Genomic DNA, 24,107 nt, shown 5'->3' on the forward strand with positions numbered 1-24,107 from the left:
TCCAATTTGCTCTTGTCCAGTGAGCAGAGTAGAAAGATGCTGATCCTGCCCAGGTGGGAACTAATGAAAGGTACCAGCTCCTGCTAGCACCCGGTATCCTGCTGGCTGGGTAGCCGGCTAGGGCCTCAGGGACCCTGGGGTTCCCCCGTGGCCCCCAATCTAGTGATACCTGAGAGCCACCAGACGTCCCAGGTGATGGGTTTCCATGGACAATAAATTCTCTGGGGGCCAAGTTATTCAGAAAACTGGAGGAGACAGTGACCAACCTGCTTGCCTATCTGACCGAGGTGCTTCACCCGTCAGATTGACATCGCAACTTCTCCCGCTATCTTCTTCTCCACAGCAAAAAATCAATTTCTGCCGTCTTTCACCAAAGGGGTATCTGACCTTGTGGAACTGTGTTCGGCCACAGCCTCCTGCCTCATCCCCCTGAAGATTTTTTGACTTCCATCTTGAAGGCTAATTCCAAAGGTTAAAATCCTTTCCACTGCTTCGTTCCACAGCTATCCGACGGCGATGCTCCCTCATCGGACACTTCTGCAGCCATGCCCAGCTGAATTTCTAACTTCACAGACACTTTTTTTCTAGAATTCCATACGTCCGAAGGTGAGCTCTGACCGGGCCCTATTGACTTCTTGTAACCGACATGGATGATGCACTCCATCGCGGTCAGCCTTAGTGCTTGATTTTTCCCCATTCTAGCGCAGCCAGATGTCTGTGGTTGGCACTTTTATCTTTTAGGTGCTATTTTGCAGTTTAATCTTTAAACATGCGTGACTCCGATTCTACTGATTGACATTTTGTGGGTTTTGTGTCATATTAAAATTGTTTGGGATTTTTGTTGTGTTGTGTTTTCAACTTATTTCTGGTTGTGTGCTACTTAAATACTTTACACATTGTCTGTAAGTTAAGCATGTTTGCTTTTTATGCCAAGCACAGGTCAATTTAGTGACTTTTTGTGATTCATACTGCAAGGGATTGTGGATGTTGCTGGTCCAGGGTTCTTTCCTCAGTCAACCAACAACTTAATTTCTCACAGCCGAGAGCAGGCACCATTTTATTGCACCACGGCAATGCACTGATCACTAGCATGTATATTGAGATTAAAATAACTTATTTCTTTCATTGGTCAAAAATGCTCTATTTATTTACTACATACTACGTATAATAACACATTGGTCATAAGGTATGTCCAGCAACCGCCACAATGCAGCACCCCTCCCTAAGCCACTTTGGTCCTGGGGATATCCCTCCCGCCTATCTTTTTTAATAAGAAAAGGGGGGCAGATTGTCCCACTCCCCAAGCCCATTCCGGCTTGGGGACCCCATTCCCTATTGCCTTGTTTTTTGAGGAGACGGGTACTGTCCCCTCCCCAAAGCACTTCTGGCCCTGGTACCCCATCGCCTGAGGCCTTTGTTCTTTTAAAGCGTAGGTGGACACACATCCCCCTCCCTGTGCTACTTTAGGCCCAAGGGACCACATCCCATGAGGCCTTTGTTTTTTTAAAAGGGAAGGGGTTGTGTGCCCCCCTACTCAAGCCAATAGTCGTCCCGGTGGTCCTATTCTCCATGCCATCAGATCAGTGCCCCGGTACCCAATCCGGGCACAAATAAAACACTATGATGGGGCTACAGGGTCATTCCAAGCCCCCTCCTGGTCTCAGCTGCCTCTACAGCCAACATCAGTCTATATATATGCACATGTAAGCATTTATTCAGACGAGGTGTAGTTAAAAAAATATATACATTTTAAAGAGACACAAACTCAAAAAAGAGCTTCTGTCTCATTAAAATGTATTTTTTAACATCAAACTACTTGAGTAACCACTTACAAATGCAGCAACATTTTTTTTGATTTATAAACTAGTGCATTCCTCAGCCTTTAGGCAACACCTCCCCAGTGGTCAGGGTGAATCTGGAGCCTGTTTTTTTTTACATATTATAGGATGGCGGTAGCCACTCTGTAGTTATAGTTAGGATTCCCTAACTAAAACTAAGAAACTAGCACTCACGCAAGCTGAGCGCAGATGGAGACGAGAATATGTCCCAGGAAAAAAAAGTCACCTACACTATTCTGTTAAAAGATTATAAAAACTCGATTCTTCAGACAAAGATATCATACTTTTTCCTGAAATTCCCAGACGCTGGATCAAATACCTTTAACCTCTAGAGAGGAGTTCCTAACCCTACTAAAAAAAGTTGATTCAGGCTCCTCTACAGATTGCTGCCCCCCCCCACATAGTTTACGAGAAGCTTTCTCCACCGCCCAAACCCCCCACTTGCACTCCTCAATAATTCTCTCAGACAAGGCATTGTCCCTGATATTTTCAAACTCGCTGAAATTGTTCCCATCTTGAAGAAACCCAATGCCAATCCTCTAATATTGAGCAACTTCCGCCCTATTTTGTTACTTCCCTGCCTTAGTAAGATTTTAAAATCTCATGTAGCTAACTGCCTCAGTTCTTTTATTGAACATTCACAATTTCTTGACTCTCAGCAAGAAGGATTTAGACCAGCACACTCTACGGAGCTGGTCATCCTAGCAGCCATGGATAAACTTAGGAAGGGGGCTGATCAAAACACCACCCAGGCTCTGGTACTCCTGGATTTGTCTGCTACCTTTGACACGGTCGATCATGATCTCCTGATCGATCATGTCAATAATGCTGGCATCCAGGGACTGGCCCTGAGGTGGATCTCCTCCTTCTTGGACAATCGCTTTCAGGCAGTTCGTCTTGGCAACTTCTCGGCTGAAAAGGTTAGGCCGACATGCGGAGTTCCGCAGGGGTCTTCTCTTTCACCCCTTCTTTTTAATTTATACTTGTCACCCCTGATTCGGTCTCTTCGCAACAGTAAAGTTGCCGCCTTCAATTATGCTGATGACCTTCAGCTGATGTTTGATATTGATTCTTCTACCACCTCAGTTTCCAGCTTTCAATCCACCATGAATCTCATTAGTGACTGGATGTATGCCAGCCAACTTAAGCTCAACCCTGACAAGACTGAGCTGATCTTGACTGGAGGCACTTCCAATCCTGATGACCTTCAGCTGATGTTTGATATTGATTCTTCTACCACCTCAGTTTCCAGCTTTCAATCCACCATGAATCTCATTAGTGACTGGATGTATGCCAGCCAACTTAAGCTCAACCCTGACAAGACTGAGCTGATCTTGACTGGAGGCACTTCCAATCCTTGGAACTCTAACTTTTGGCCTCCTCGCCTAGGCAACACCCCTCGCCGAGCTGAATCTGTAAAAAGTCTAGGGGTTATAATAAGCAAAGACCTGTCTATGGAATCCCAGATCGGTGCGGTAGTATCATCCTGCTTCTTCCATCTATGAAGAGTCTGGAAAATCTGTGGATTTCAAACCACCGAAGCTTTAACTCTGGTCCTCCTTGCTCTGGTCATTTCCCGCATTGATTATGCCAACTCACTCTATGTAGGCATCCCAGCATATCAGCTCCATTGCCGACAACTGGTTCAAAACGAAGCAGCCAGGCTCATTTACCATCAACCCAGATATCGACATGTCCGCCCTTTGATGAAGAGCCTTCACTGGCTCCTGGTGGCTAAACTTTGAGTATTTAAACTGGGATGTACTATCTTCAAAGCCCTGGCCGGCCATGGACCGGCATTTATCTCCTCCTTGATACATTGTTTTACTCCTGTCCATGAACTTCGCTCCTCTCACTTGAACCTGCTTATCATCCTCTCAGTCAAACGGAAGAAACATGGCGGTCTGAGATTCTCCCTTTTGGCCCCTCAATTCTGGAACTCCCTCCCCATGGAATTCAGATTAGTAACCTCCTACACTCAGTTCAGAACTCCACTTAAGACCCATCTGTTCTCTCAGGCATATGATTAAGCTTTTGTCACCATCCCACTGTTGCACCCCGTTCACAGAGTCATGGAACCGCTTGGTGTAAGTGCGCTTTACAAATTATTTTCACATAACATAACATTCCCAGGTATGGTAATTCCTAAGATTTTTGCTAAGTAATAACTTTGCCTCTCTTTGATGAATCTCCACAAAATATTTCAGACCATAGCTTTTCTACATTGGTGAAGGAAGCAAAGGTTTGCAGTGATTGGTCAAGGGGGTGCAAAGATGAAAGGCAGGGTCCCAAAAACATTTTTCTACCAATGTATTTTTCATAGACTTTTCTATTGGAAGTAGTGCAAAAATGGCTTCATCTGAGCTACCTTCTGTGCCACACTCTACCAACTGTGTAGTCAAGTAGTCTGTCTCTGCTTGATCAATGACATGTTAGCGGACATTACTGTAGTTAAACTGAGAGGGGGTAGGGGTGTAATAGGGTGTTGTGCTTGTTGACTAGCGCTGCATGCAATTATAGCACCATGGGCGGTGCCATGATGCGCCGGTCAATACAACGATTTTCTAACAGAACGGGCCGTCTCGCTCAGCTTAACAGTACGATAAGGTTACAAAAGAAGTAGATTAGTGACCTTCAATTTCTGATCTCATTGCTTGAATTCTGATAATTATCTAATGTTTCCCTCTTCTCAATTGCTTTAATTTCCTCATGAGAAGGTGTCACTCATGGTCGTTGAAATGTCACTCATAATTACACTGACATTATGAAAATGTCACACATGAGCAATCTGAAACCTTGGCTGCTATGTGTACCTCACTCCATTGTATGCCACTCCACTCTATGCCACTCCACTCTACATCACTCCACCCCACTCTAGTGTTAGCTGTTGCACTGCCCACCACACCACTGTATGCCACTAGAGTAATTGTGAGGCGAGTTACTGATACTAAGTACTATATTCCATCCTTACCATGCTATTATGAGATAATGAACTTTTAATGGGGATTAACAAGAAGGGGTGGATTTACTGAACCTGTGTACGTATATCTTCTTTCATTACTTGACTATTTTCTGTCATATGTTGCCTGGTGCCACTCGAAGCAATTTCACATTATTATTTGTAGGTCTGGTGAAAGTAAGGGACCTTAAAGAAATTGTAGTAATATCTCCCACGGAGATATTACTCCACTCGACATGTGATCAAGTTCAAAACATTTACAGTGTAAGAAAACTCACTGGGTCATCTTTTCTGAGGTGAGCATTTCGAATAACTAAGCCCGTGAGCATTTCGAATACCTAAGCCCCCGTTTGCTTACTCATTTTCTTATCAGACTAGAACTATGAGGGTTTCATGAAAATCAAATATTCCATTTTAGGCTACGATAAGTGGGCTCCGTTCCAAACAAGATCTAGATCTTTTATATTGAGCCTGTACAGATATCATGTATCACACTCCACGTGTGAAGTCTGCAGGTGTGACACATGGGAAGTTATAATTGAGCAAAACAAGTACTGTGTTTTTTAATTCATATATTCCTGAGTCCCAAGGATTACCTCTGGGCTGCACTGTGGCATTTATGTATGCAATATCTGAAATTCTGTCAATTAACTAAATGCAATATTTTAATCACTCGCCCTCTGTTCTAATTTTACCATCAGCTCTGACAGGCATTTCACTACATCAAAGAACACATACCCCTGCGATTAGAATTAATATTCCCAAACAGACATTATGTTGCCAAGTCATCATTCGAAACCTCTGATGTGAGGCTTTATACAGGTCGCAAGTTTTAAATATATGCTTGAGCACAAATCTACTGTACTTGACCACATTTATATTTCTGGAACCTTCGTTACATCTTGAGAGATTAAAAAATAGACCTTATCTTCCCAGTTGTCATATAGTTTTATCAGCAGGTTTCAAAGACAAGGATGTGAGCTAAAAATCCCATTTAATTATGCCATGATTAATTTTACAGTATGATAATACAGTGCTCAAACAGCAGCAAATTTATTTTAACCATAGTTTTTTAGTGGGGGAAGAAGAAACATTCATTTTAAATTGTGAAACACTTAAATATGTAAAATTCAATCCTCTTTCAGGCATTCATGTAAACCGTACATTTTTCAAACAATTTGAAAGCAACATGTCATTTCAGAGAAAATTTCCCAGAGCCGCAAATAGCAAACGGGTCTGCAATTACATTCCTGCTTATGGCAGTTTCCTTTTTGATGACGCCATTAACTGACCAGAAAAAGACTGCTAACTCAGGTGTATATTTGAAACATGAAGATAACATTTAAGAGCTATAACTAAAACGTATACGATAGTAATCACATGTAGCTAAATGTCGAATGTTATATTTATTTTTACTCATCTGTAATGTATTTGTAGGAGCTCTTGTCTTGAAGAAGCACCTTTTCTAGCCCTAGACTTTCCATTTACAAATAATTGTTTTGAGGTTTGATAGTTCTATTATTCTAATTGAAATAAACATAAGGCCTAGTCACCCAACCATGCATGAGCACTCTTTAGCGTACTCTGAATGGACTCAGCAACGTAAACTTCATTTGTTATGTTACAAGGATCCAAATACTTTTTGTGAGTAGGTTAGAATGTCCTGAGTCCTGAAATCTAAGGACTGGAAAGGAAGTGTCCGGAAGCCCCTTCAGAAGCTTAAAACTCTGTGCAGAGATCTGCCTTGGCAAGGACATAGTTTAACACTTTTCAGGAGTTCACAAAACTTTTCAAAGGTGCGTGAACAAGAGTCATGCTTGTATATTTTTGTGAATCCTGTTTTTTTTATGTAGGAACTCGTATTTGAATGTGCAGTTGCACAGAGTATATTGGCACAAAGACAATTGCCAGGACCTGTATGTAATTTAAATATTTATTTCTTCTTTTTCTTCTTCGATGGGGAAAATCCCCAAGGAGAATTTCCTTCGTCCGCAGCCCCATAAAGATTGCCAATGACATGCGTGCGATTCCACCCTAGAAAGAGATTTACTACTTACTATCTTTGGCTTAAGGAAATGTCAGAATGTTAAAAGGGTAGGAAAGTGCTGGTGGCTTCAATGTCCACAAACAGATTTTTTTGCAAGTTTTCAAACTTCCAAAATCGAATACCCTTTGAAAAGTCCACTCCCCAGGCCTCAGGTGGGAATTACTTCCAATTAGCATTACCTCCTCGTCTGACCTCCCAGTCACAGGCCTTACATCTTTGAGCGTCACCTCCTCCCCGCAGCTTTAATCAAGCAAAACCAAAATCCTTTTTTTTTCTGCACTACGTCATCAGGCAGGTTTGTGGTTTTGCATGTCTCCCGGATATGCAGGGAGTACATACTGGTCTGCCTTAGCGGCTAGTTGTGGGACCGGAATTTGCAGGGTGTCAGAGTCCCTGTATTAGCGGGACCAGTTCTGTTTCGGTTGTCCTTGCATTTGAGCTCTATTTGATTTTGCTCTGTGCTCTGATCGAACACCGTGTACAGCAGTGGCTGCCAGTGCATTTTGATGGGGCCAGGGTCAGAAGGCTGAGCTGGCATTATCTACAACAGCGCAAGCCTCTCCTTTGTCTTGTTTGGGTGCCTCGCGCTGGGAGCCAGGAGCAATAGCTTAGTGGCAAGGCCATGGCTGTTTGGAATCAGTTCATGTATCGCCAGTGGAAGAAAGGTGTTCTTAGGTCGTCCTTTCGACATTGGTTGTTTAGCGTAGGGTCTCCGGGTGGCTTGAATTTGGTCAGTATTTGGACAATATTCCGGGGGTTTTCTTTGTGTCGTGTAGCTTGTGTAATGAGTCAGTGGTCTAGCTAACTGCCCCAGCACATGCCGGTTGTTGCACCCACATGCTCACGCCGAGAGGGCGGGGCGCGCTAATAAAAGGGGGCTTGACCACACACGGTCAGTCGGCACCACACCTTATATGAGTGTGGTGTCTCGTTCCATGCACTCAGCCACGATAAACAGGCAGCATCGGCAGGGCCCAGGGAGAGCGCAAGACTCTTTACACTGGCTACGAGGAGTGGAGCCGAATCCACACTCTGGTACCTCACAGCAGAGGTAATCTTGGAAAATATAAAAAGATAAGAAAACAAAACAAAACAGAAGGAGCGCCAGACACGCAGGATCAGTGGCGGCAGTGCCGTGAGTGGCCCCAAAGGTGAGCACAAGCCACAAGAGGAGACAGCGGGTTTAACAGACCCCACCAGCTATTCCCAAGTCAGCAGCAAGTATCGGTATGCCAGCAGGCCCCCACACAGGCCGCAGCACCCACCAGTAAGGCGCAGCCACGTGGTCGCCAGTTAGGCCTCATGCAGTACAGAACCCCTGCTAGACCACCCAAGCATCCAGTTGGGCAACGTCTGTGCGGGCGAAGAGGAGACACTCGCACATGCGTCCAGCAAGGGCATACCAGCAGAGAGCCCTGTGAAGTAGCAATACAACCATAGAGGGTGCACATACCCAGCCGTGCAGTCCCCATACTATAGGGGGCAGGAACACCACCTCAACATAAGATGGGAGACAGCGCAGGAGCGAACCAAGCCCCACCCCTTGTAGTTGCACAGCACCCTCCCACAGGCGTCCTACCTCCATTTAATGAGGCAGTTGACCCCACAACAGCATCACCCAGGTCGAAGACGTGGCTCGGCAGTCTCGAGAACTATTTCTTAGTCACCCGATATACAGACAGGGCATTCAAGAGGTCGCTCCTATTCCACAACGTCAGGGAAGAAGTTTACTTACTCTTCAAATATCTCTGAAATGTTGGACCCCTGAACAACTATGAGGCAGCGGTGGCAGCGCTCAACGCGCATTTTGACCCCCAACTGAACCCGGACTTTGAGCTGTTAAAATTGCGACAAGCCAGGCAAAAGGAAGGGGAACAACAACAACACCAACTCCAACACCTTGATTGACAACCTTACCAACCCCGGATTCAGACAGCTCGTCACAACACCCACCCACTCATATGGCCACACGCTCGGCCCTGTCTTCTCCGCAAGCTCCCACGTCTCCTTCAGCCACACCACCTAACTCCAATGGACGAGACCATCACTGCGTCCACTTCACCTTCCGGAAACCCACCACACACCACCACACTCAACAGATCCCCTGCCATTGCATTGAGCAAAGTCACAGAAGACCAGCTAAACACCACCCTTGCCCGAAGCCCACCCATCGACCCCACCGACCCCGACACCACTGCCCGCAACCTCAGACAGTGGATCGATGATTGCGCCAACACTCTCGCCCCAATAAGGAAACACTCCAACAGACACACCGATAGGAAAGCCAGCTGGTTCACCGCGGACCACCAGGCCTCCAAACAAACCTGCCGGAAACTAGAGAAGAAATGGCACCTCAACCAGATACCAGACAGCTACGCAGTCCACAAGAAGGCCATCCGCAGACACCATCACCTCGTCAGATCCGCCAAAAGGGCCTCCTTCAAAGGCCGCCTAGACAACAACTCACACAACAGCAAAGACTGTTCATTATTTTCTGCAGTCTTCGACTTCTAGGATGATCATAACCCAACTATTGAGACAGTCGTAAATTCTATGCGGACGAATTACTGTGCCGTTGGTCGCTAAAAGGTATTTCCTCTAGCCATTGTACTGTGCTTGTGTGTTGAATAGATCCTTAGATGTAAACACTTATGAGGTCGCTTATTTTGTGACTTTTTCATTTGCCCCATTAGAGATTGTGATACTATTCTTTTCAACAAAATGGTATAAATGTTTCCAGCTAAGAATTAAATCCGAAATTATCGCTAAAGTTGATACATGCTGGACGAATTTGAAATAATAAAAACTGTGGGTCCGATTCACAGAACTAACTTAAGACAAAGTCCTAAACTTACTACCATTTTGGTATTCACAGAAGGCACTTACTCATTTTGGTATTCACAGAAGGCACTTACTCATTTTGGTATTCACAGAAGTTAGGCGTCCTAACTTTAGGACTTTTAAATGCCTTCTGTGAATACCGAAAGTCTTAAAGTTGGGATTTTTCTCAATTTAGTAGTAGTAAAGTTAGGACTCCTAACTTTAGGACTCCTAAATGCATTCTGTGAATACTGAAAGTCTTAAAATTAGGATTTTTCTCAATTTAGTAGTAGTTAAGTTAGGACTCCTAACTTTTGGACTCCTAAATGCCTTCTGTGAATACCGAAAGTCTTAAAATTAGGGTTTTTCTCAGTTTAGTAGTAGTAAAGTTAGGACTCTTTACTTTAGAACTCCTAAATGCCTGCTGTGAATACCGAAAGTCTTAAAATTAGTATTTTTCTCAACTTTACTACTACTAAATTGAGAAAAATCCTAATTTTATTACTTTCAGTATTCAGAGAAGGCATTTAGGAGCCCTAAAGTTAGGACTCCTAACTTCTGTGAATACCCAAATGAGTAAGTGTCTTCTGTGAATACCAAAATGAGTAAGTGCCTTCTGTGAATACGAAAATGGTAGTATGTTTAGGATTTTGTTTTAAGTTAGTTCTGTGAATCGGGCCCTACAAAATTATTCAAGGTAAGTCCTTTATCAGAATATAGCTGTTTCATGTGGTACTCAAAAAGGGACACATAGGGGCAGATTTATGTTAACTGGCGCATCCCCAGGGATGCGCCAGTTAACATGCGCCACAGTGCGCCACAGCTCCGCCACCCATGGTGCGCCACATTTATAATGTGGCGCACCATGGTGCAAAAACGGCACAGATGCGTGACGCATCTGTGCCGGAAATGTGGCGCATTGCTGGAGTTGCGTCGCAAGCGCGACGCAGCTCCAGCAAGGCTCAGGGGTCCACCATGTGCACAATGCTGCGTCAAGACCTACGCCTGCTTCAAGCAGGCGCAGGGTTTTGACGCAGCATTGCCCTGAAAGTGACTGAGTGAAATCTCATAGATTTCACTCAGCCACTTTCAGGAGGCGTTCCTGCGCAGGAACGTCCCCCCCTGCGCAGGAACGCCTCCTTATGGCGCAGTGCTTTACAACGTGACGCATCTCCTAGATGCGTCACGTTGTAAATAGGGCACATTGTTTGCGCCGCAGTAGCGTCAAATAAAGTGACGCAATTGCGGCGCAAAGAGGCGCAACAGCCTCATAAATCTGCCCCATAGTCTTTACATGATGTTTCAAGTTGTACATCATTTATTATTATTTTTTCTTCATTAGTTATCCGCTTTTAAACCAAAGATTGCGGTCTCCTGTATTCGGCTGATCTTCCAATTTTCATTGATTTCGTAAGTATCACTTTCTATTTGGTAACCCGTTTGGTATCAATTAGTACCCTATATCCCACACAGGGTTCCCTATTTGAAGTGAATATTGAAACTATAAATGAGCAATGAAATAAAGATGTAATTATGTTTGGCTATTATAAATGTGTTCAGGCTTGTCGTATAGAGAGGTCAAGTAAATGATGATAATAAGGTGATGAAAAGACATCTCATTATGTTAATGTTTAACCTTGAATCTGTATGTATATTGTATTGTTAGTTAAATTATATTTATTGTATATTATGTTTTTTATAGTCAGTACGTGGCTACTCCTGAGGAAGGCGCAGGTCGCCGAAACACACGCCGATATTGTTCATTTTGCCACTTTTTAACTATTTTTTATATTTTTTTGTATTTGTAATGTTGTTTGCTCATTACTCATGTGAACGGTTCTAATAATTCATTTTTTATGAAATATGTACTTTTTCAATTACGTTAATAAACATGAGATTTTGAACTATGACTAGCTCTCTCCCTCTCTATTAATATCTATGACAAGCCAGTGTTAATTGCCTAGGTTGTTATTTTTCATATATGCCACTGCACCCTACGCACACACCTCCACAATGCAGGGATACGAGACAAGGCACTGGAATGGACCACCTCCTTCCTCTCCGGCAGAACCCAGAGCATCTGCCTCCCCCTTTCCGATCCCAAGCCACAGAGATCGCCTGCGGAATACCCCAAGGTTCATCCCTCAGCCCGACACTGTTCAACATCTACATGGCACCGCTCGCCCACGTCACCCAACTGCATGACCTCAAAATCATCTCCTACAACGATGACACCCAGCTGATCCTCTCCCTTCACCAAGGACCCCCTCACCACCAAAACCAACCTCCATGAAGGAATGAAAGCTGTTGACGAGGGGATGAAGAACAGCTGTCTGAAGCTGTACTTGGACAAGATGGAAGTCCTCATCCTGGGCTCCACCCACTCAGCTTGGGACAACTCCTGGTGGCCGACGGCACTGGGAGCAGCACCAACACCCACCAACTACGCATGCAACCTAGGGGTCATCCTCGACTCAACACTCTCCATGACCAAGCAGGTCAACGCGGTCTCGTCCTCCTGCTTCAACACCCTCCTCATGCTCTGCAGGATCTACAGGTGGATCCCCACCGAAAGAAGAATCATCACCTAGGTCCTTGTCAGCAGCAGGCTAGACTACGGTAATGCCCTCTATGCAAGAGCCTCGGCCAAACTCCTGAAAGGACTACAACCCATACAGAACGCCTCTGCACACCTCATCCTCAACATCCCTCACTGCAACCACATCACACCCCACCTAAGAGACATGTACTGGCTTCCCGTCCCCAAGAGTATCACCTTCAAGCTTCTCAAGGCACTCCACAATACCGGACCGGCATACCTCAACAAATGACTCCCCTTCTACACCGCAAACCGCCAAACAGTGCTTTTGGAGTTTGGCTGACACAAGCCTCATTTGGGACGTTCGCAGCTTCTAATTTTGCATTTTGTTCCGCCGCATTTGCAAGATATATGGTAGTCAAGGCCAGTGGCCTGTCTGAATTTTCCGGACAGATATTTTGTGATTATGATCCCTTTGAGACCTTTGCTATGTTGGGGTGGTAGTTGCATTTTTGTCTGTTTTTTTAAGGTTCTCCTGGTGCTTCAGAGGCGTCTGTGGGTACATCTACTGCTGTATGGGATATGTTGTGGCTTATATCATGGAGTGGGCTCCAACTGGGGTTTCCTGGCCAGTGTTGGATTTATAAGCAGTGCCTTTATTTGTGCCCCTACACTACATTCATTCATGATGGTGTCTTTACCAATAATTCTGACTTTTCTGTCAGTGGGGATTTTTCTGGCTTCTCTGAATTTGCGGGAGCATTTTCGCTTGTGCCAGTTCATCAGGTTTCGCTAAAGTGTATGGGGTTCTGTTTGGGTGTGTGCCATTGTCCATTTCGGCTGTTGCCCTTTGGTGTTCTATTTATACTGGAGTGTTTGCACAGGTGTTGACCCTTTTAGTGGGCTTCTATCCTGCTTAGGGCATTCAGGATTTCCCTTTCTTTGTTGACTGGTTGTTCTATTTCTATTCTTTTCTACAGCTCAGGTCTGGGTTCTGGTGGTCTGCAGTCTTTTTGCCATGGTTTGGTTGGTGGATAGGCCCGGTGGGGTCGCCTTGATTCCCTTGCAGGAACTGCTGTTTCTTGATGGGTCTTTCACACAACGGATTGGTAAGTGTTTCCTTTTCTGCGACGCAGGGATGTCTATTATGTCAGTGTTGAAGACTATCTTGGTCTCCTTTGCTTACACAGGACTGGATTGGTTGCAATTTCACGGGTTCATGTATGCTCCTTTCAGGTTCATTCTTTGGGCCTAGTTGTCTTTGTTTCCCTTGTTAAGTCACATCCTTTTGCTTTGGTCGCCCTGGTCGCACATTTACACAAGTTAATTCGGGGTAGCAGGTTTGCTTGCAAGCATTAACTTGGTGGCTGGATGTGGATAATCTGTAGAAGGGTTCTCAATTTGTGCACTTGAAATGTGTGGTCTTGACACAGGATGCCAGCAAACTGAGTTGGGGGGGGCTGTTGTCACTCACAGCCCGGTTCCAGTTCGCTGGTCTGTTCAGGTGGCTCAGTAGTCTTATCTGGTGAGCATTGGGTGCTGCCATTGCCGCTGATTCATTTCTTTCAGTGGAGGTGCAACAGGAAGTTCTGTTGAGTTTGGTTGTCTCTTGGGTGGGATGCTTTATATCTTCAGGAGAATGCCAGAGTGGCTTCTTTGAACGGTATCTGCTGTCTCTGAGAGCAGTTCTTCTTCCTGTGGTGCTGTATTCTGGTGTTTGTGATGAATTTTGTCTTGTTGGTTAGGTTGACATTAAAGAAGGAAGTTTTTGGGGTCCTGGTGCTTTTGTTTGAGGTTCCCGTGGTGGCTCTGTTCGTGACTCAAGGGGTCATGTTGTGGGCCTAATTTTACTTTTTGATTCTCTCGAGTGGGGTTTGTTTTGTGAAGGCATTGTCATTTCACTGCAAGGGTTGATGTATACCTTTCCTCCATTTTCGTTGCTTCTGAGGGTTCTTGTATGGTTTCTCAGGCATGATGATTCTGTAGAGGAGGGCTGTGGCAGAGGGCCTTGGTTTCCTCTCTTGTTGCAGTTGGCAGTGTTGCCAGGTTGGAGGATTCCCCTGTGTCGGATTTGCTTTCCTAGTCTTTCTCAGGGGGGTCACACCAGGTTACACTTGGTAAGCTGGCTGTTGAGAGACTATCTTTTGATTGTTCTCCTGAAGTTATTTTCTTTAATCTGTATTCCTGGAAACCGGCTACGCGATCTTCGGGGATTGGAGTTGCTTATCGGAGATGGTGTTCTGGGACAAGTTCGTCGGCTCTTCCTGTGTCCATGATTATGTTCTTGGACTCTCTTCAAGATGGTTTTGTTTAGCTTAGCAGTTTCCCCATCATGTGCACAGTGAGCGGCTGTTGGGATTTCGGAGCTCAGGAATGTATGCCTATGATGCTGTTGGTGGTAGGCCCCTTGCGCCCTTGCGTATTTGTATGCTTGGGACCAGGTAGTGCGGTCACTGTCTCTTTGGGTGTGCCGTTGTCGTTGCAGGCGTTGGGTTAGGTGCCTTTGACTCTGTGATTGAAGTTCTCATCTGTTTTTTGCCCTTACAGTGATTTCTGATGGCTATTTCCTCTGCTAGATGTGTTGGAATGTTGAGCTCCTTGCTGTGTTCAAAACCATTGGTGTCACTCTGTCTGGATAGGGTGGTTCTGGGGCCAGTTCCTCTGTTTGTTTCTTGGGTGCCTTCTGGTTGCCATTGTTCGTTGGCATTGAGATTGCTGATTTTTTGTTCTGACCTCAGCCTGCAGATAAAGTTCTTTGACACGGTTTTGGATGTAATCTTGGCCTTTGGGTGTTTCTATCTCGTCCTCTTCCATTCATGATGTGGCTTCACTTGCTGCTCCTTTTGGTTTGGCTGGAAAGGGTCTGAAGCCCTCTGTGTCTACTCTCAGTTGGTGGTTGTTAAGGGCTATTGTTGCTGCGTTTGTGTTCATGGGTGCGTCTGTGCCTGGCTCCGCTCGGGGTCCCTTGACAAGAAGGGTGGCTGCCACTTTGTACATTGTGGGGTGCTTCCGCAGCAGGGTACTGTGGCGCCTCTTGGAGTTCCCCACACCCTTTCTGTAGCATTTTAGATTGGTGGTGGGCGATGAGGTTTCTGCAGGTTTTAGTGCTGCTCTGCATTTGTGATGATTTTTGTTTCTGCACCGGTGGTGTATTAAGCTGATTGTTGCTTGGGTATCCCCTCATAGATGTAGGGACTGTGACAGGGAGGTCAGAATAGGAGGTAATACCTGGTTACTTACTGGTAGGGACTCATTACTCCGAGATTACGACCTCCCCATTGCAGGATTGGTTCCCATCCCTCCCTCCCTGTGTTCGGCTTCATTGGCTTTGGGTTACAGCATTTCTGGGTGTGAGGTCAGAGGTTTTAGATCCCAGAGGATGTGGGTGTGGCCTAGAGGAAGGGATAGGAGCTGGATGTGTTTTTTGGGGGGTTTTGCTTGATTAAGGTTGCTGGGAGTAGATGACACTCATAGATGTACGGTCTGTGACGGTGAGGTCATAAACTCGGAGTACTGAACCTTACCAGTAAGTAACCAGGCAATATGCTGTAGTGGGCAAATATTATGCAATGAGGTCAGTCACAGCCAATACGATGAAGCATAAGCAGGGGTTATGTGCACAAGCAATAGTATCAATTATAACATCACTTTCTTGGACACTGCAGCTAGCTGGAGAAGAGTTCTCATGAATCCTGCAGCATAATAATCTACGCTTGGAGTTGCCATATATATTACCTTTCAAACCAGTTGGGCATTTGCATGTATAACTGTTCACATTGTCAATACATTTGCCATTCCCACATGGGTTGGATTTGCAGTCGTCAATGTTCTCCTGGCAGAAGTTGCCCCTAAATCCAAGAGGGCATAAACACAGGTATTCACCACTTCCTGAAGGCGAGGTTACGCTGGTTACACATTTTCCTCCATTCAGACAGCTGCAAGGCTTCACTATAACCTAGAAATATGAAAAGAAGGGCACAAATCAGTTTAAGTTGGACATTTGTCACATTGCAAATCTACAACAATCAGGCCCGGACTGGCCATAGCGGGCACCGGGCAATCCCCCGGTGCGCTTCACGGGTGGGGGCGGCTTTGGGCCCCTGGGGGCCGTTTTTGTTACAAGTCCGGTTTTGCAGCATAGCTGCAAAATCGGCCCTGTACCAAATTAGGCCGAAAACCGGCCCCGGCAAAGAGCTCGGCGGCACCTCCATACCCCCCGAGTGGGGAAGGGGTGGGGGGGGGGGGCGGCCAAGCACTTTGCCGGGCCGGTTGTGGTTCCCAGTCCGCACCTAACAACAATGGTATGTGGCTGTAATGAAAAGCACGGCAATGCGGTGTCGAAAAACTGTAATAGTCTAGGTTAAATAGTATATCATTGCTCTATTTCTTTTATTAACCCCTTCCATGCGGCCGCGATTCCCCTGGTATGCTGTAAACAACACGAACAGGGGCGGGCCGTGACGAACCCCAGCCGTCATCAGCACACGAGCACCGTAGTGCATGACGGCAGGGGGTTCGTCATCAGCATGGAAGGGGTTAAACCATCTGCCTGAAAAATTGTGTTGATGTTATTACTCTTGATCATCAATCCTCTCCAAAAAAAATACTGCAAATTATAGTCACTGACTCACATTGCTCACCAATAAGATCAAGGATCTGGTCTGATAAACTACCTGGGATGTACTAATTTGTATCCAGGTGCTGTGCAACACAATAGTACATATAATATGGGTCTTCAGTGTTGCTGATGCTCAGGTGCCAGCTCAAGCAGAACCCTAACGCTGGTGTTTCCAATGTCGGCATTTGGAGAAACTACTTGGTTGGTGGGAGTTAATTTTACTGTTAGCGTACAACCATCAATAATTATCACCCAACTACTTAATAAGGTGTTGATTTGAAATATTTTCATAAGGGATTGATTACGACAGTTTGAAGAAAAATAGTCACTACAAATTCTCGATTCTGTGAGTTCTGGGCTACTGGCTACCTAACATTTCTTGATTGGGAACTGGATATCTGCCCAGTCTGCTTAAAGATATTATGTATTCGGGTCACATATCCAGACACTCTCAAGCTGTGCAAATGTATTAGTGTTTCTGCATGTTGTAGTACTATGCTTCCAGTTCTCCTCTAGCTAGTACAAAATTTGCGAACTAGCAAAAAAAAATCAAACGTTGACACATTTTTTGCAAAATAGCTGGAAGAATTTGCATCATTTTAAGTGATCCATTTTTAGGTTAGGTTTTGATGCCTTTTCAACTCTGGGCACTGTGAGATTATATTCACCCTCACAGTGCAGCACACAAAGAAAGATTAAAATGCTTCCCAGGATTGTTTTTATGCATGAGCGTGTCTCTTCCTGCACAAAAACAATCCGGTTAACAACACAGCCTCTCTTACACCTTGGTTCAAGGGTGCCTGTGTTGGCACTAGGCAACCTAAAGTGCGCCAGTGCAAGAAAAGGACAGGAACGCATGATATGATGGTAAATACGGCACATTCCCGCCCTTTCACACAGCACAGCGCAGCAAGGTGGCTTGCTGCGTTACAATGAGTGAAAGTATGATAAATATGCCCCTGTATGTATTTTTAGACGCATTCAGAGCTATGTGGTTGTGCACTTTTCATTTGATAGAAGATACCAAAATAATTACTGTATGGAAAGTATAACAACAATATATTTTCACGTGTTGTATGACCTGCATATATGAAGGAAACACTCTTCATGTTTAACTGTGGATGTTCTCCTGACTGCACCTCCTCTACTTTAGAATAACAATTACCCTTTTCCATCACCATGACTCGTGATATAAGCAACTATCTAAAAACACATAGATTATTGTAACTTTCCCTTCCTGGATGCTCATGCCTGAATAAATCAGTGTCTTTGTTGCATATAGAATTCAGTTACCCGCCTTCTAATTGATCTGCCTATCATAGAAGCAGCTTCTAAAGCACTGTACTCCCTCATTTTATTTCCAGTCACACCAAGAATCGCTTTCAAACGGATGTCTTTGTTTTGAAGACATTTCGTCATCACAGATCAATTTACCTTCTGCAAAAGTTAATTCACTCTCAGCCTTCATGCATTCTAATGTCTTCTTCTGCATAATTCCTGCATGTACTAAGCCATCACCGTGGTAGGTCAGGAGGGAGTACTTTTTCTACTCTTGCCACTAGGCTATGAAACTTACTTACTGACGACTTCTGTGCAGACAGCCAGCTTGTTCCATTTCACAGAGCTCTAAAAACGTAATTGCTCCCTAGCTCCCGGCTCCCCTGTTTTTTTCAATTTCCTCTGATTATCCTTTTCTAGTGCCAGGGCAACTTTTAGGTAATTGCATGGTGTACAAATACCTACACCACATAACAGATAAGGATCACTAAGGGTCTCCTGAGGAGGTTTGAATATGATAAACATTTATTGAGCATGCCATTGGATTGAAAACACAGTGGGGTGGGTGAGAGTCATTAAAATAAGTTAATAGGTTTACCAGGGAGGACCAGGTTCGGATAAGAGCCCCCCATAAGTTGTGGACACTCCCTTGTGATTTTGTTGAGGGTCTCTCATGGCCAGCTAGTGGTGTCAGAGAGTGGACTGGCCATAACAGAAGATTTGTAGGGACAGGCTGTCATTCTCCTTGGGTCTGCTAGGGTAGTTCCAAGGTATGCAGAGACTGTGTAAGAAACATCTGAAAGAGACTAAAGTCCAGCTATGGGTGGTTAATGGAGACAGGGTTGGCTGAAGTATCTAATTATGAAACAGGGATGCCTGAGAGCCGACTGACTTTTAATTTCCCCAAGCTAGACTGGAGTGTCTATGAAAGGTACAGATGTTTTTGAGAGTAAGTTCATAATATGTCAAGGCAGAAAACCTTCCCTGGGGCATGACTGAGAGCAATCCAAAGGCCTTTTTTAAAAGTCAAACTACAAGCTATAGGTCTCTGAGTATAACTGGTTTGGGATACTGTAAGTCCTGCTGTCCTGTAGTAGTGTTTGAAGAAAGACAGGTACATGGGGAAACAGGGGGCAGCAATACCCATTTTCGCAGTCCCATGTTCAGAAGGGCAGCGAGAGGTTAAAAACATAATCTCCTTTTCATCAGGCATGGGCCTGTGATGTTAAGGAATGTGGCATGAGTGAACCAGTAATGCTTCAATTGTATCTCTGAGCTGGGCTCTACTGATGTCTGGGTGCTCTCATATTTATTTTTCACTCAACTTACAATTTGGATTCCATGCTGCGTGAAAGGTTTCACAGAATCTCTTCCAATGTACGATGCCGGAGGGAACACCACTGAGATGCGGTTTTCCGTCTGCCAGATTACTCTGGCGGTCGGAAACGTGGTTCTCAGAAAGGCCGTCTGCCATGGTTCTGACAGGCAGTCATTTTCTGACTCCCTATCGCAGCAGCCGCATTGCCCAGTCGGGATAATGATATCCCTTTTTGCCGGTCCTTTCGCGGTGGTCAAGTCGCCACGAAACATCAGGCGGAAACAGATTTGGGGGCCCGTAGTGGGCCCCCCTTCATCGATGGTCATGGCAGAAACCTATTGTGCCCCCCTACATGTCCCAGCACCATGTGCTTTCTTTAGCTCACTTCGCCACCCCAGTTCAGACCCAGCTATATGCAAATCAGTCATGACCCTGTGCCTCATGGGAACAGTCCAGTCTGAGCTGTCAAGCCAGGTCTTCCCTGGACTTAAAACAAGCATCCTGTCACCGATTTCGGGGTAACACGCCTCATCGACCAGGCTAGCTTGAACCCAGTGGCAAAGGGAGAAAGGCAACCACATGTGGGCGTACCCTGCCAACTTAGAGGAAACAAAGCAAGCAAAATAAGATGACGAACGGAGCCCTGAAACTTTTCAGACATTCACCCACAGTTGCAGATTTGGGTTTAATCCAACATTGGTCTTTAGCTCAGTTTGCTACTCTAATTTAGACCCAGCCATATGTCAATCGCTCTTGACCCTGTGCCTCATGGGAACAGTCCAGCGAGAACTGCCAAGCCAGGTCTTCACTGGACCAGAAACACACATCCAGGGATAGGTTTCGGGGTAACACCCCTCATCAGCCAGGCTAGCTTGAATCCAGTGGCAAAGGGGGACAGGGACCCATGTCTGGGCATATCCTGCCAACACAAGGCCATCAAAGTAAACACAACGAGTTGATGGACGGAGCGCTAAAACTTTTCAGTCATTACCGTCCAGTCACAGATCTGGGTTAAACCCATCATCCTTCTTTAGCTCACTTCGCCATCCCACTTCAGACCTAGCTATATGCAAACCAGTCTTGACCCTGTGCCTCATGGGAACAGTCCAGTTCAAACTGCAAAACCAGGTCTTCACTGCAACTGAAACAAGCATCCTGGGACCGGTTTTGGGGTAATGCCCCTCAAGAGCCAGGCTAGCTTGAATACAGTGGCAAAGTGAGAAATGGACCCACATCTGAGCATAGCCTGCCAACCTAGGGTGAAAAAAACAAACACAAAGAAGTGATGAAAGGAGCGCTGAAACTTTTCAGACACTCACCCTGAGTTACAGATCTGGGTTGAATCCATCATTTGTCTTTGATGTGCCTATCCTTTTCCGGCAACGTACCCAGGATGCGGAACGCACTCCTTAGAAACCTCAGATGCAACCCCTCCTTCTCCTGCTTCAAAAGGGAACTGAAACTCCATCTCTTCAACAAATACTTTACTAACCCTTGGCGTAGGACTACAATACGCTCGCGGAGCATGCGTAGTTTGCGCTACTATGCGCTACATGAACTGCACGTAGCACTGTGCAAAAACGCGTAGCGTAGCAGTAATTTTTTGCTTGCTCGCGGTCCTCACTGTCAAGTTGAAGTCCGCGAGCGAGCAAAATCAACATCCCGGCGAGACTTTTTTCTCATTCGTGATCAGCAACATCAAGTTTCCGATCATGAGCATCGAAAATATACCTCCCAGCGAGATTCTCAACATGGGGAGGTCCGGTTTCTCATTGCGAGTGGTCGCGTATGCTTCTGAGCGCTCACGATGAGAAACTACCAGTCCATGTCGAGAAAACTGCTGCTCAAGTATAAATCTACTCAAGCGGCAGAAAACAACTGCTTCCACTGTGCAAGATGCCGTTTGCAATGATTGCACAGTGCAGAGAAGCATCCGGCACTGTGCAATCAGTGTGAACAGCATTTTTCCTACCACACTATGCAGTTCGCTTAGCCATGCGTAGCTCGCGTAGTGCAAGGGGCATGTTATCAAGAGATGTATCGCCACTTTTTCAGCACATATCTCCAAAAAAGCAGCGATTTTATTATCTCACAATTTACAAGAACTTGCTACCATGCAGTAGCGCGAGTTTCCTTGCAATAACAGCCTTTTTTTCCCCACTCTGCATGTCAGCGATAGACATCGCTAATGACATGCAAAGTGAGCATACCTTAGAAATACTAAATGACTACCCTCGCTACCACAGCTTTGCGTTATTTACAACGCTGCACCGGTTCCACGAAGCGATGTCAAAAGTAGCACTAAGCCCCTTTTTTCGCAGGTATTTAACTCCTGCTAATAATCTTACTTAACCATACTATGAATGGAAGGTGGATTGGAAGGTTAAGTCCACATCTCCCGATCACCAAGCATTTCATTAGCGCAGTTCCCATATCGCTGGATTACGTACACTAATGATGCTTATCGCCGTCTATCGCAGGATTTAACACCGCATGTGAGAAAAGCATTGCTAATACAACCCTAACAGGGCGATGTAATCCGGCGATAGATGGCGATAATTAAAAACACGCTAAGCGCGTTCTGCGAAAATTATCGAGGGTTGTTGTTAATATTACCCTAGACTTCTATATCCTAGCTGACTTATCTCTCACTTGACCATCAAAGATAGGTGGTTACTTGAATGCGTTTTTCTCCCTCCCCTTCACTGTTTGCTTAATTATTATGTTTTACTTATGTCTTTTTGCTTCCTTAGGTCCTACTATGTAATGCAATTCTTGTTCTCTCCTGTGTGTATGTAACGTGCGCTGATACCCATGGGTCAAGCTAGCTGTATATAAAACTTTTAAATTACTAAATAATAAATACCTCACATTGAATACCCCAGTTCAGACGCAGCTATGTGCAAATCAGTCTTGACCCTGTGCCTCATGGGACCAGTGCAGCCCGAACTAGCAAGCCAGGTCTTCCCTGAACCGAAAACAAGTATCCTGGGACCGTTTCAGGGTAACGCCCCTCATCAGGCAGGCTAGCTTGATTCCAGTGGCAAAGTGAGCAAGGGACCCACGTCTGGGCATACCCTGCCAACTTAGCGCGAACAAAGCAAACACAAACAGATGCTGGACGGAGCCCTGAAACTTTTCAGACACTCTCTCCCACTCACTGATCTGGGTTGAATGCCTCATTGTTCTTTAACTCACTTCGCCACCCCAGTTCAGACCCAGCTATTTGCAAATCAGTCTTGATCCTGTGCCTCACGGGAACATGAGGTGGCGATGTGAGCGGAAGAACGATGATGGGTATTTCCTGCATGTAATATTCATGTGTCAATCACTGTGTCACAACAATTACTAATATTTATCTGAAAGATTCCACAAGTCACCATTAATATTAACCTGCTTCAGGGACTGTGACATCATTCAATAGCTCTTGGACATTTAAAAAAGTTTGCTCTCATTTGAAGTTCATTCAAATAAGACTCTTCTGCCGGACTTGAGCCCTAACGTTAAGTGGTAAGTATACCCAAAATGCCAGAAGCTGAGGTTTTCATTCATAAATCCCAAGCCCTAAGAAGCAGACGAAAATGTCAGTGGTTAGAATACTTTCCAAATGCCTTTGACTGGTTGAGCAGAATTTATGTGTAATAGTAATATACTATCCGACGTCTACTGGATTTTATGTTTCAACAGAGTAAACTTAACTCAGGGGTCATACTCCATGTTTTCTTTTGTTAAAACCCCATCAAATTGTTTGAAAAATGCACAACATTCAGTAAATTAGCCACAATTTCTATCATTTTGGCTGTGCCATGGATGCACATATGTCTATTATCACTACATTTGAACCAACTGCTCCCAGGTTATGCCTACACATCTCCCAAACGACACACCCAGGCAATGTATATAATGTGTGCTCGCACATACATACACACAGGTGTGCACGCACACACACACATGCATTAGGGCTAAGCCATTACAGAACCCCTGGTCTAACCAGACCTTTTTACGTCGACCATGATGCATGAGGTAATTCAGCTGTGATGTGTCAGCAGGGTGCTCCAAATCCCTTTGACTTTTTACGTCTGTGCCTGATTCTGGAAATATGACAAATGCCAGGAAAAGCGCAAATGTTTTGATTATAGGCACATTGTCTATCTGGATGCTGCACTGCCAAGCTTTCACATGATCAAATCATATGTTGATGATTGAGATTTCAACTGAATTCTCACTGCAACTGACGTTTTTCCAATGAATACAATTCTAAGTAATATATTACATTTTCAAGCTTATGCAATGCACACAAACATGTAATTTCACTCAAAAAAGCTACAATACTTTAATCACATATTACCTCAACGAGGTGTCTGCTCTTGGCATTACACTCGTCTGACACAGTGAATTCAAATAACTGTGATTCAGAAGAATTGGCTTTCCAGACGAGGAGACCAGCAGGGGAGATAGAAGCACCCTGTGGTGCTGATTCCAGGGTAAACAACACAGCTGTTCCTTCAGGATCCATTGCTGATAACTGATAAACAAAATTCTCATTAAAAAATGTCTTCAACTTTCTTGAAGGGGCTTGGAAGACAGGAGCTAGGTGGTCTAGGAAAAAAAACAACAAACAATGTAATAGTTAAAGCAGAGCTACATTTTTCTGAAATATGCACTCTCAAATCTCTACTTATTGCTCCGT

General features: G+C 45.0%; 1 protein-coding gene across 1 annotated transcript in view; it reads right to left on the bottom strand.

The window, feature by feature from the left end:
* LOC147732932 (von Willebrand factor D and EGF domain-containing protein-like) overlaps positions 1-24,107 on the bottom strand; it is a 1,979,930-nt gene that overhangs the window by 632,195 nt on the left and 1,323,628 nt on the right. Inside the window, exons 17-18 of the mRNA XM_086955141.1 lie at positions 23,766-24,016; positions 15,939-16,158 (exon numbers count right to left, since the gene is read on the bottom strand). Coding sequence (XP_086811267.1) covers positions 15,939-16,158; positions 23,766-24,016 — 471 coding nt within the window. The remainder of the gene's footprint in view (positions 1-15,938; positions 16,159-23,765; positions 24,017-24,107) is intronic.

The sequence above is a fragment of the Lissotriton vulgaris genome, chromosome 2_1 (genome assembly GCF_964263255.1).
Source record: "Lissotriton vulgaris chromosome 2_1, aLisVul1.2, whole genome shotgun sequence".
NCBI classification, from domain to species: Eukaryota; Metazoa; Chordata; class Amphibia; order Caudata; family Salamandridae; genus Lissotriton; species Lissotriton vulgaris.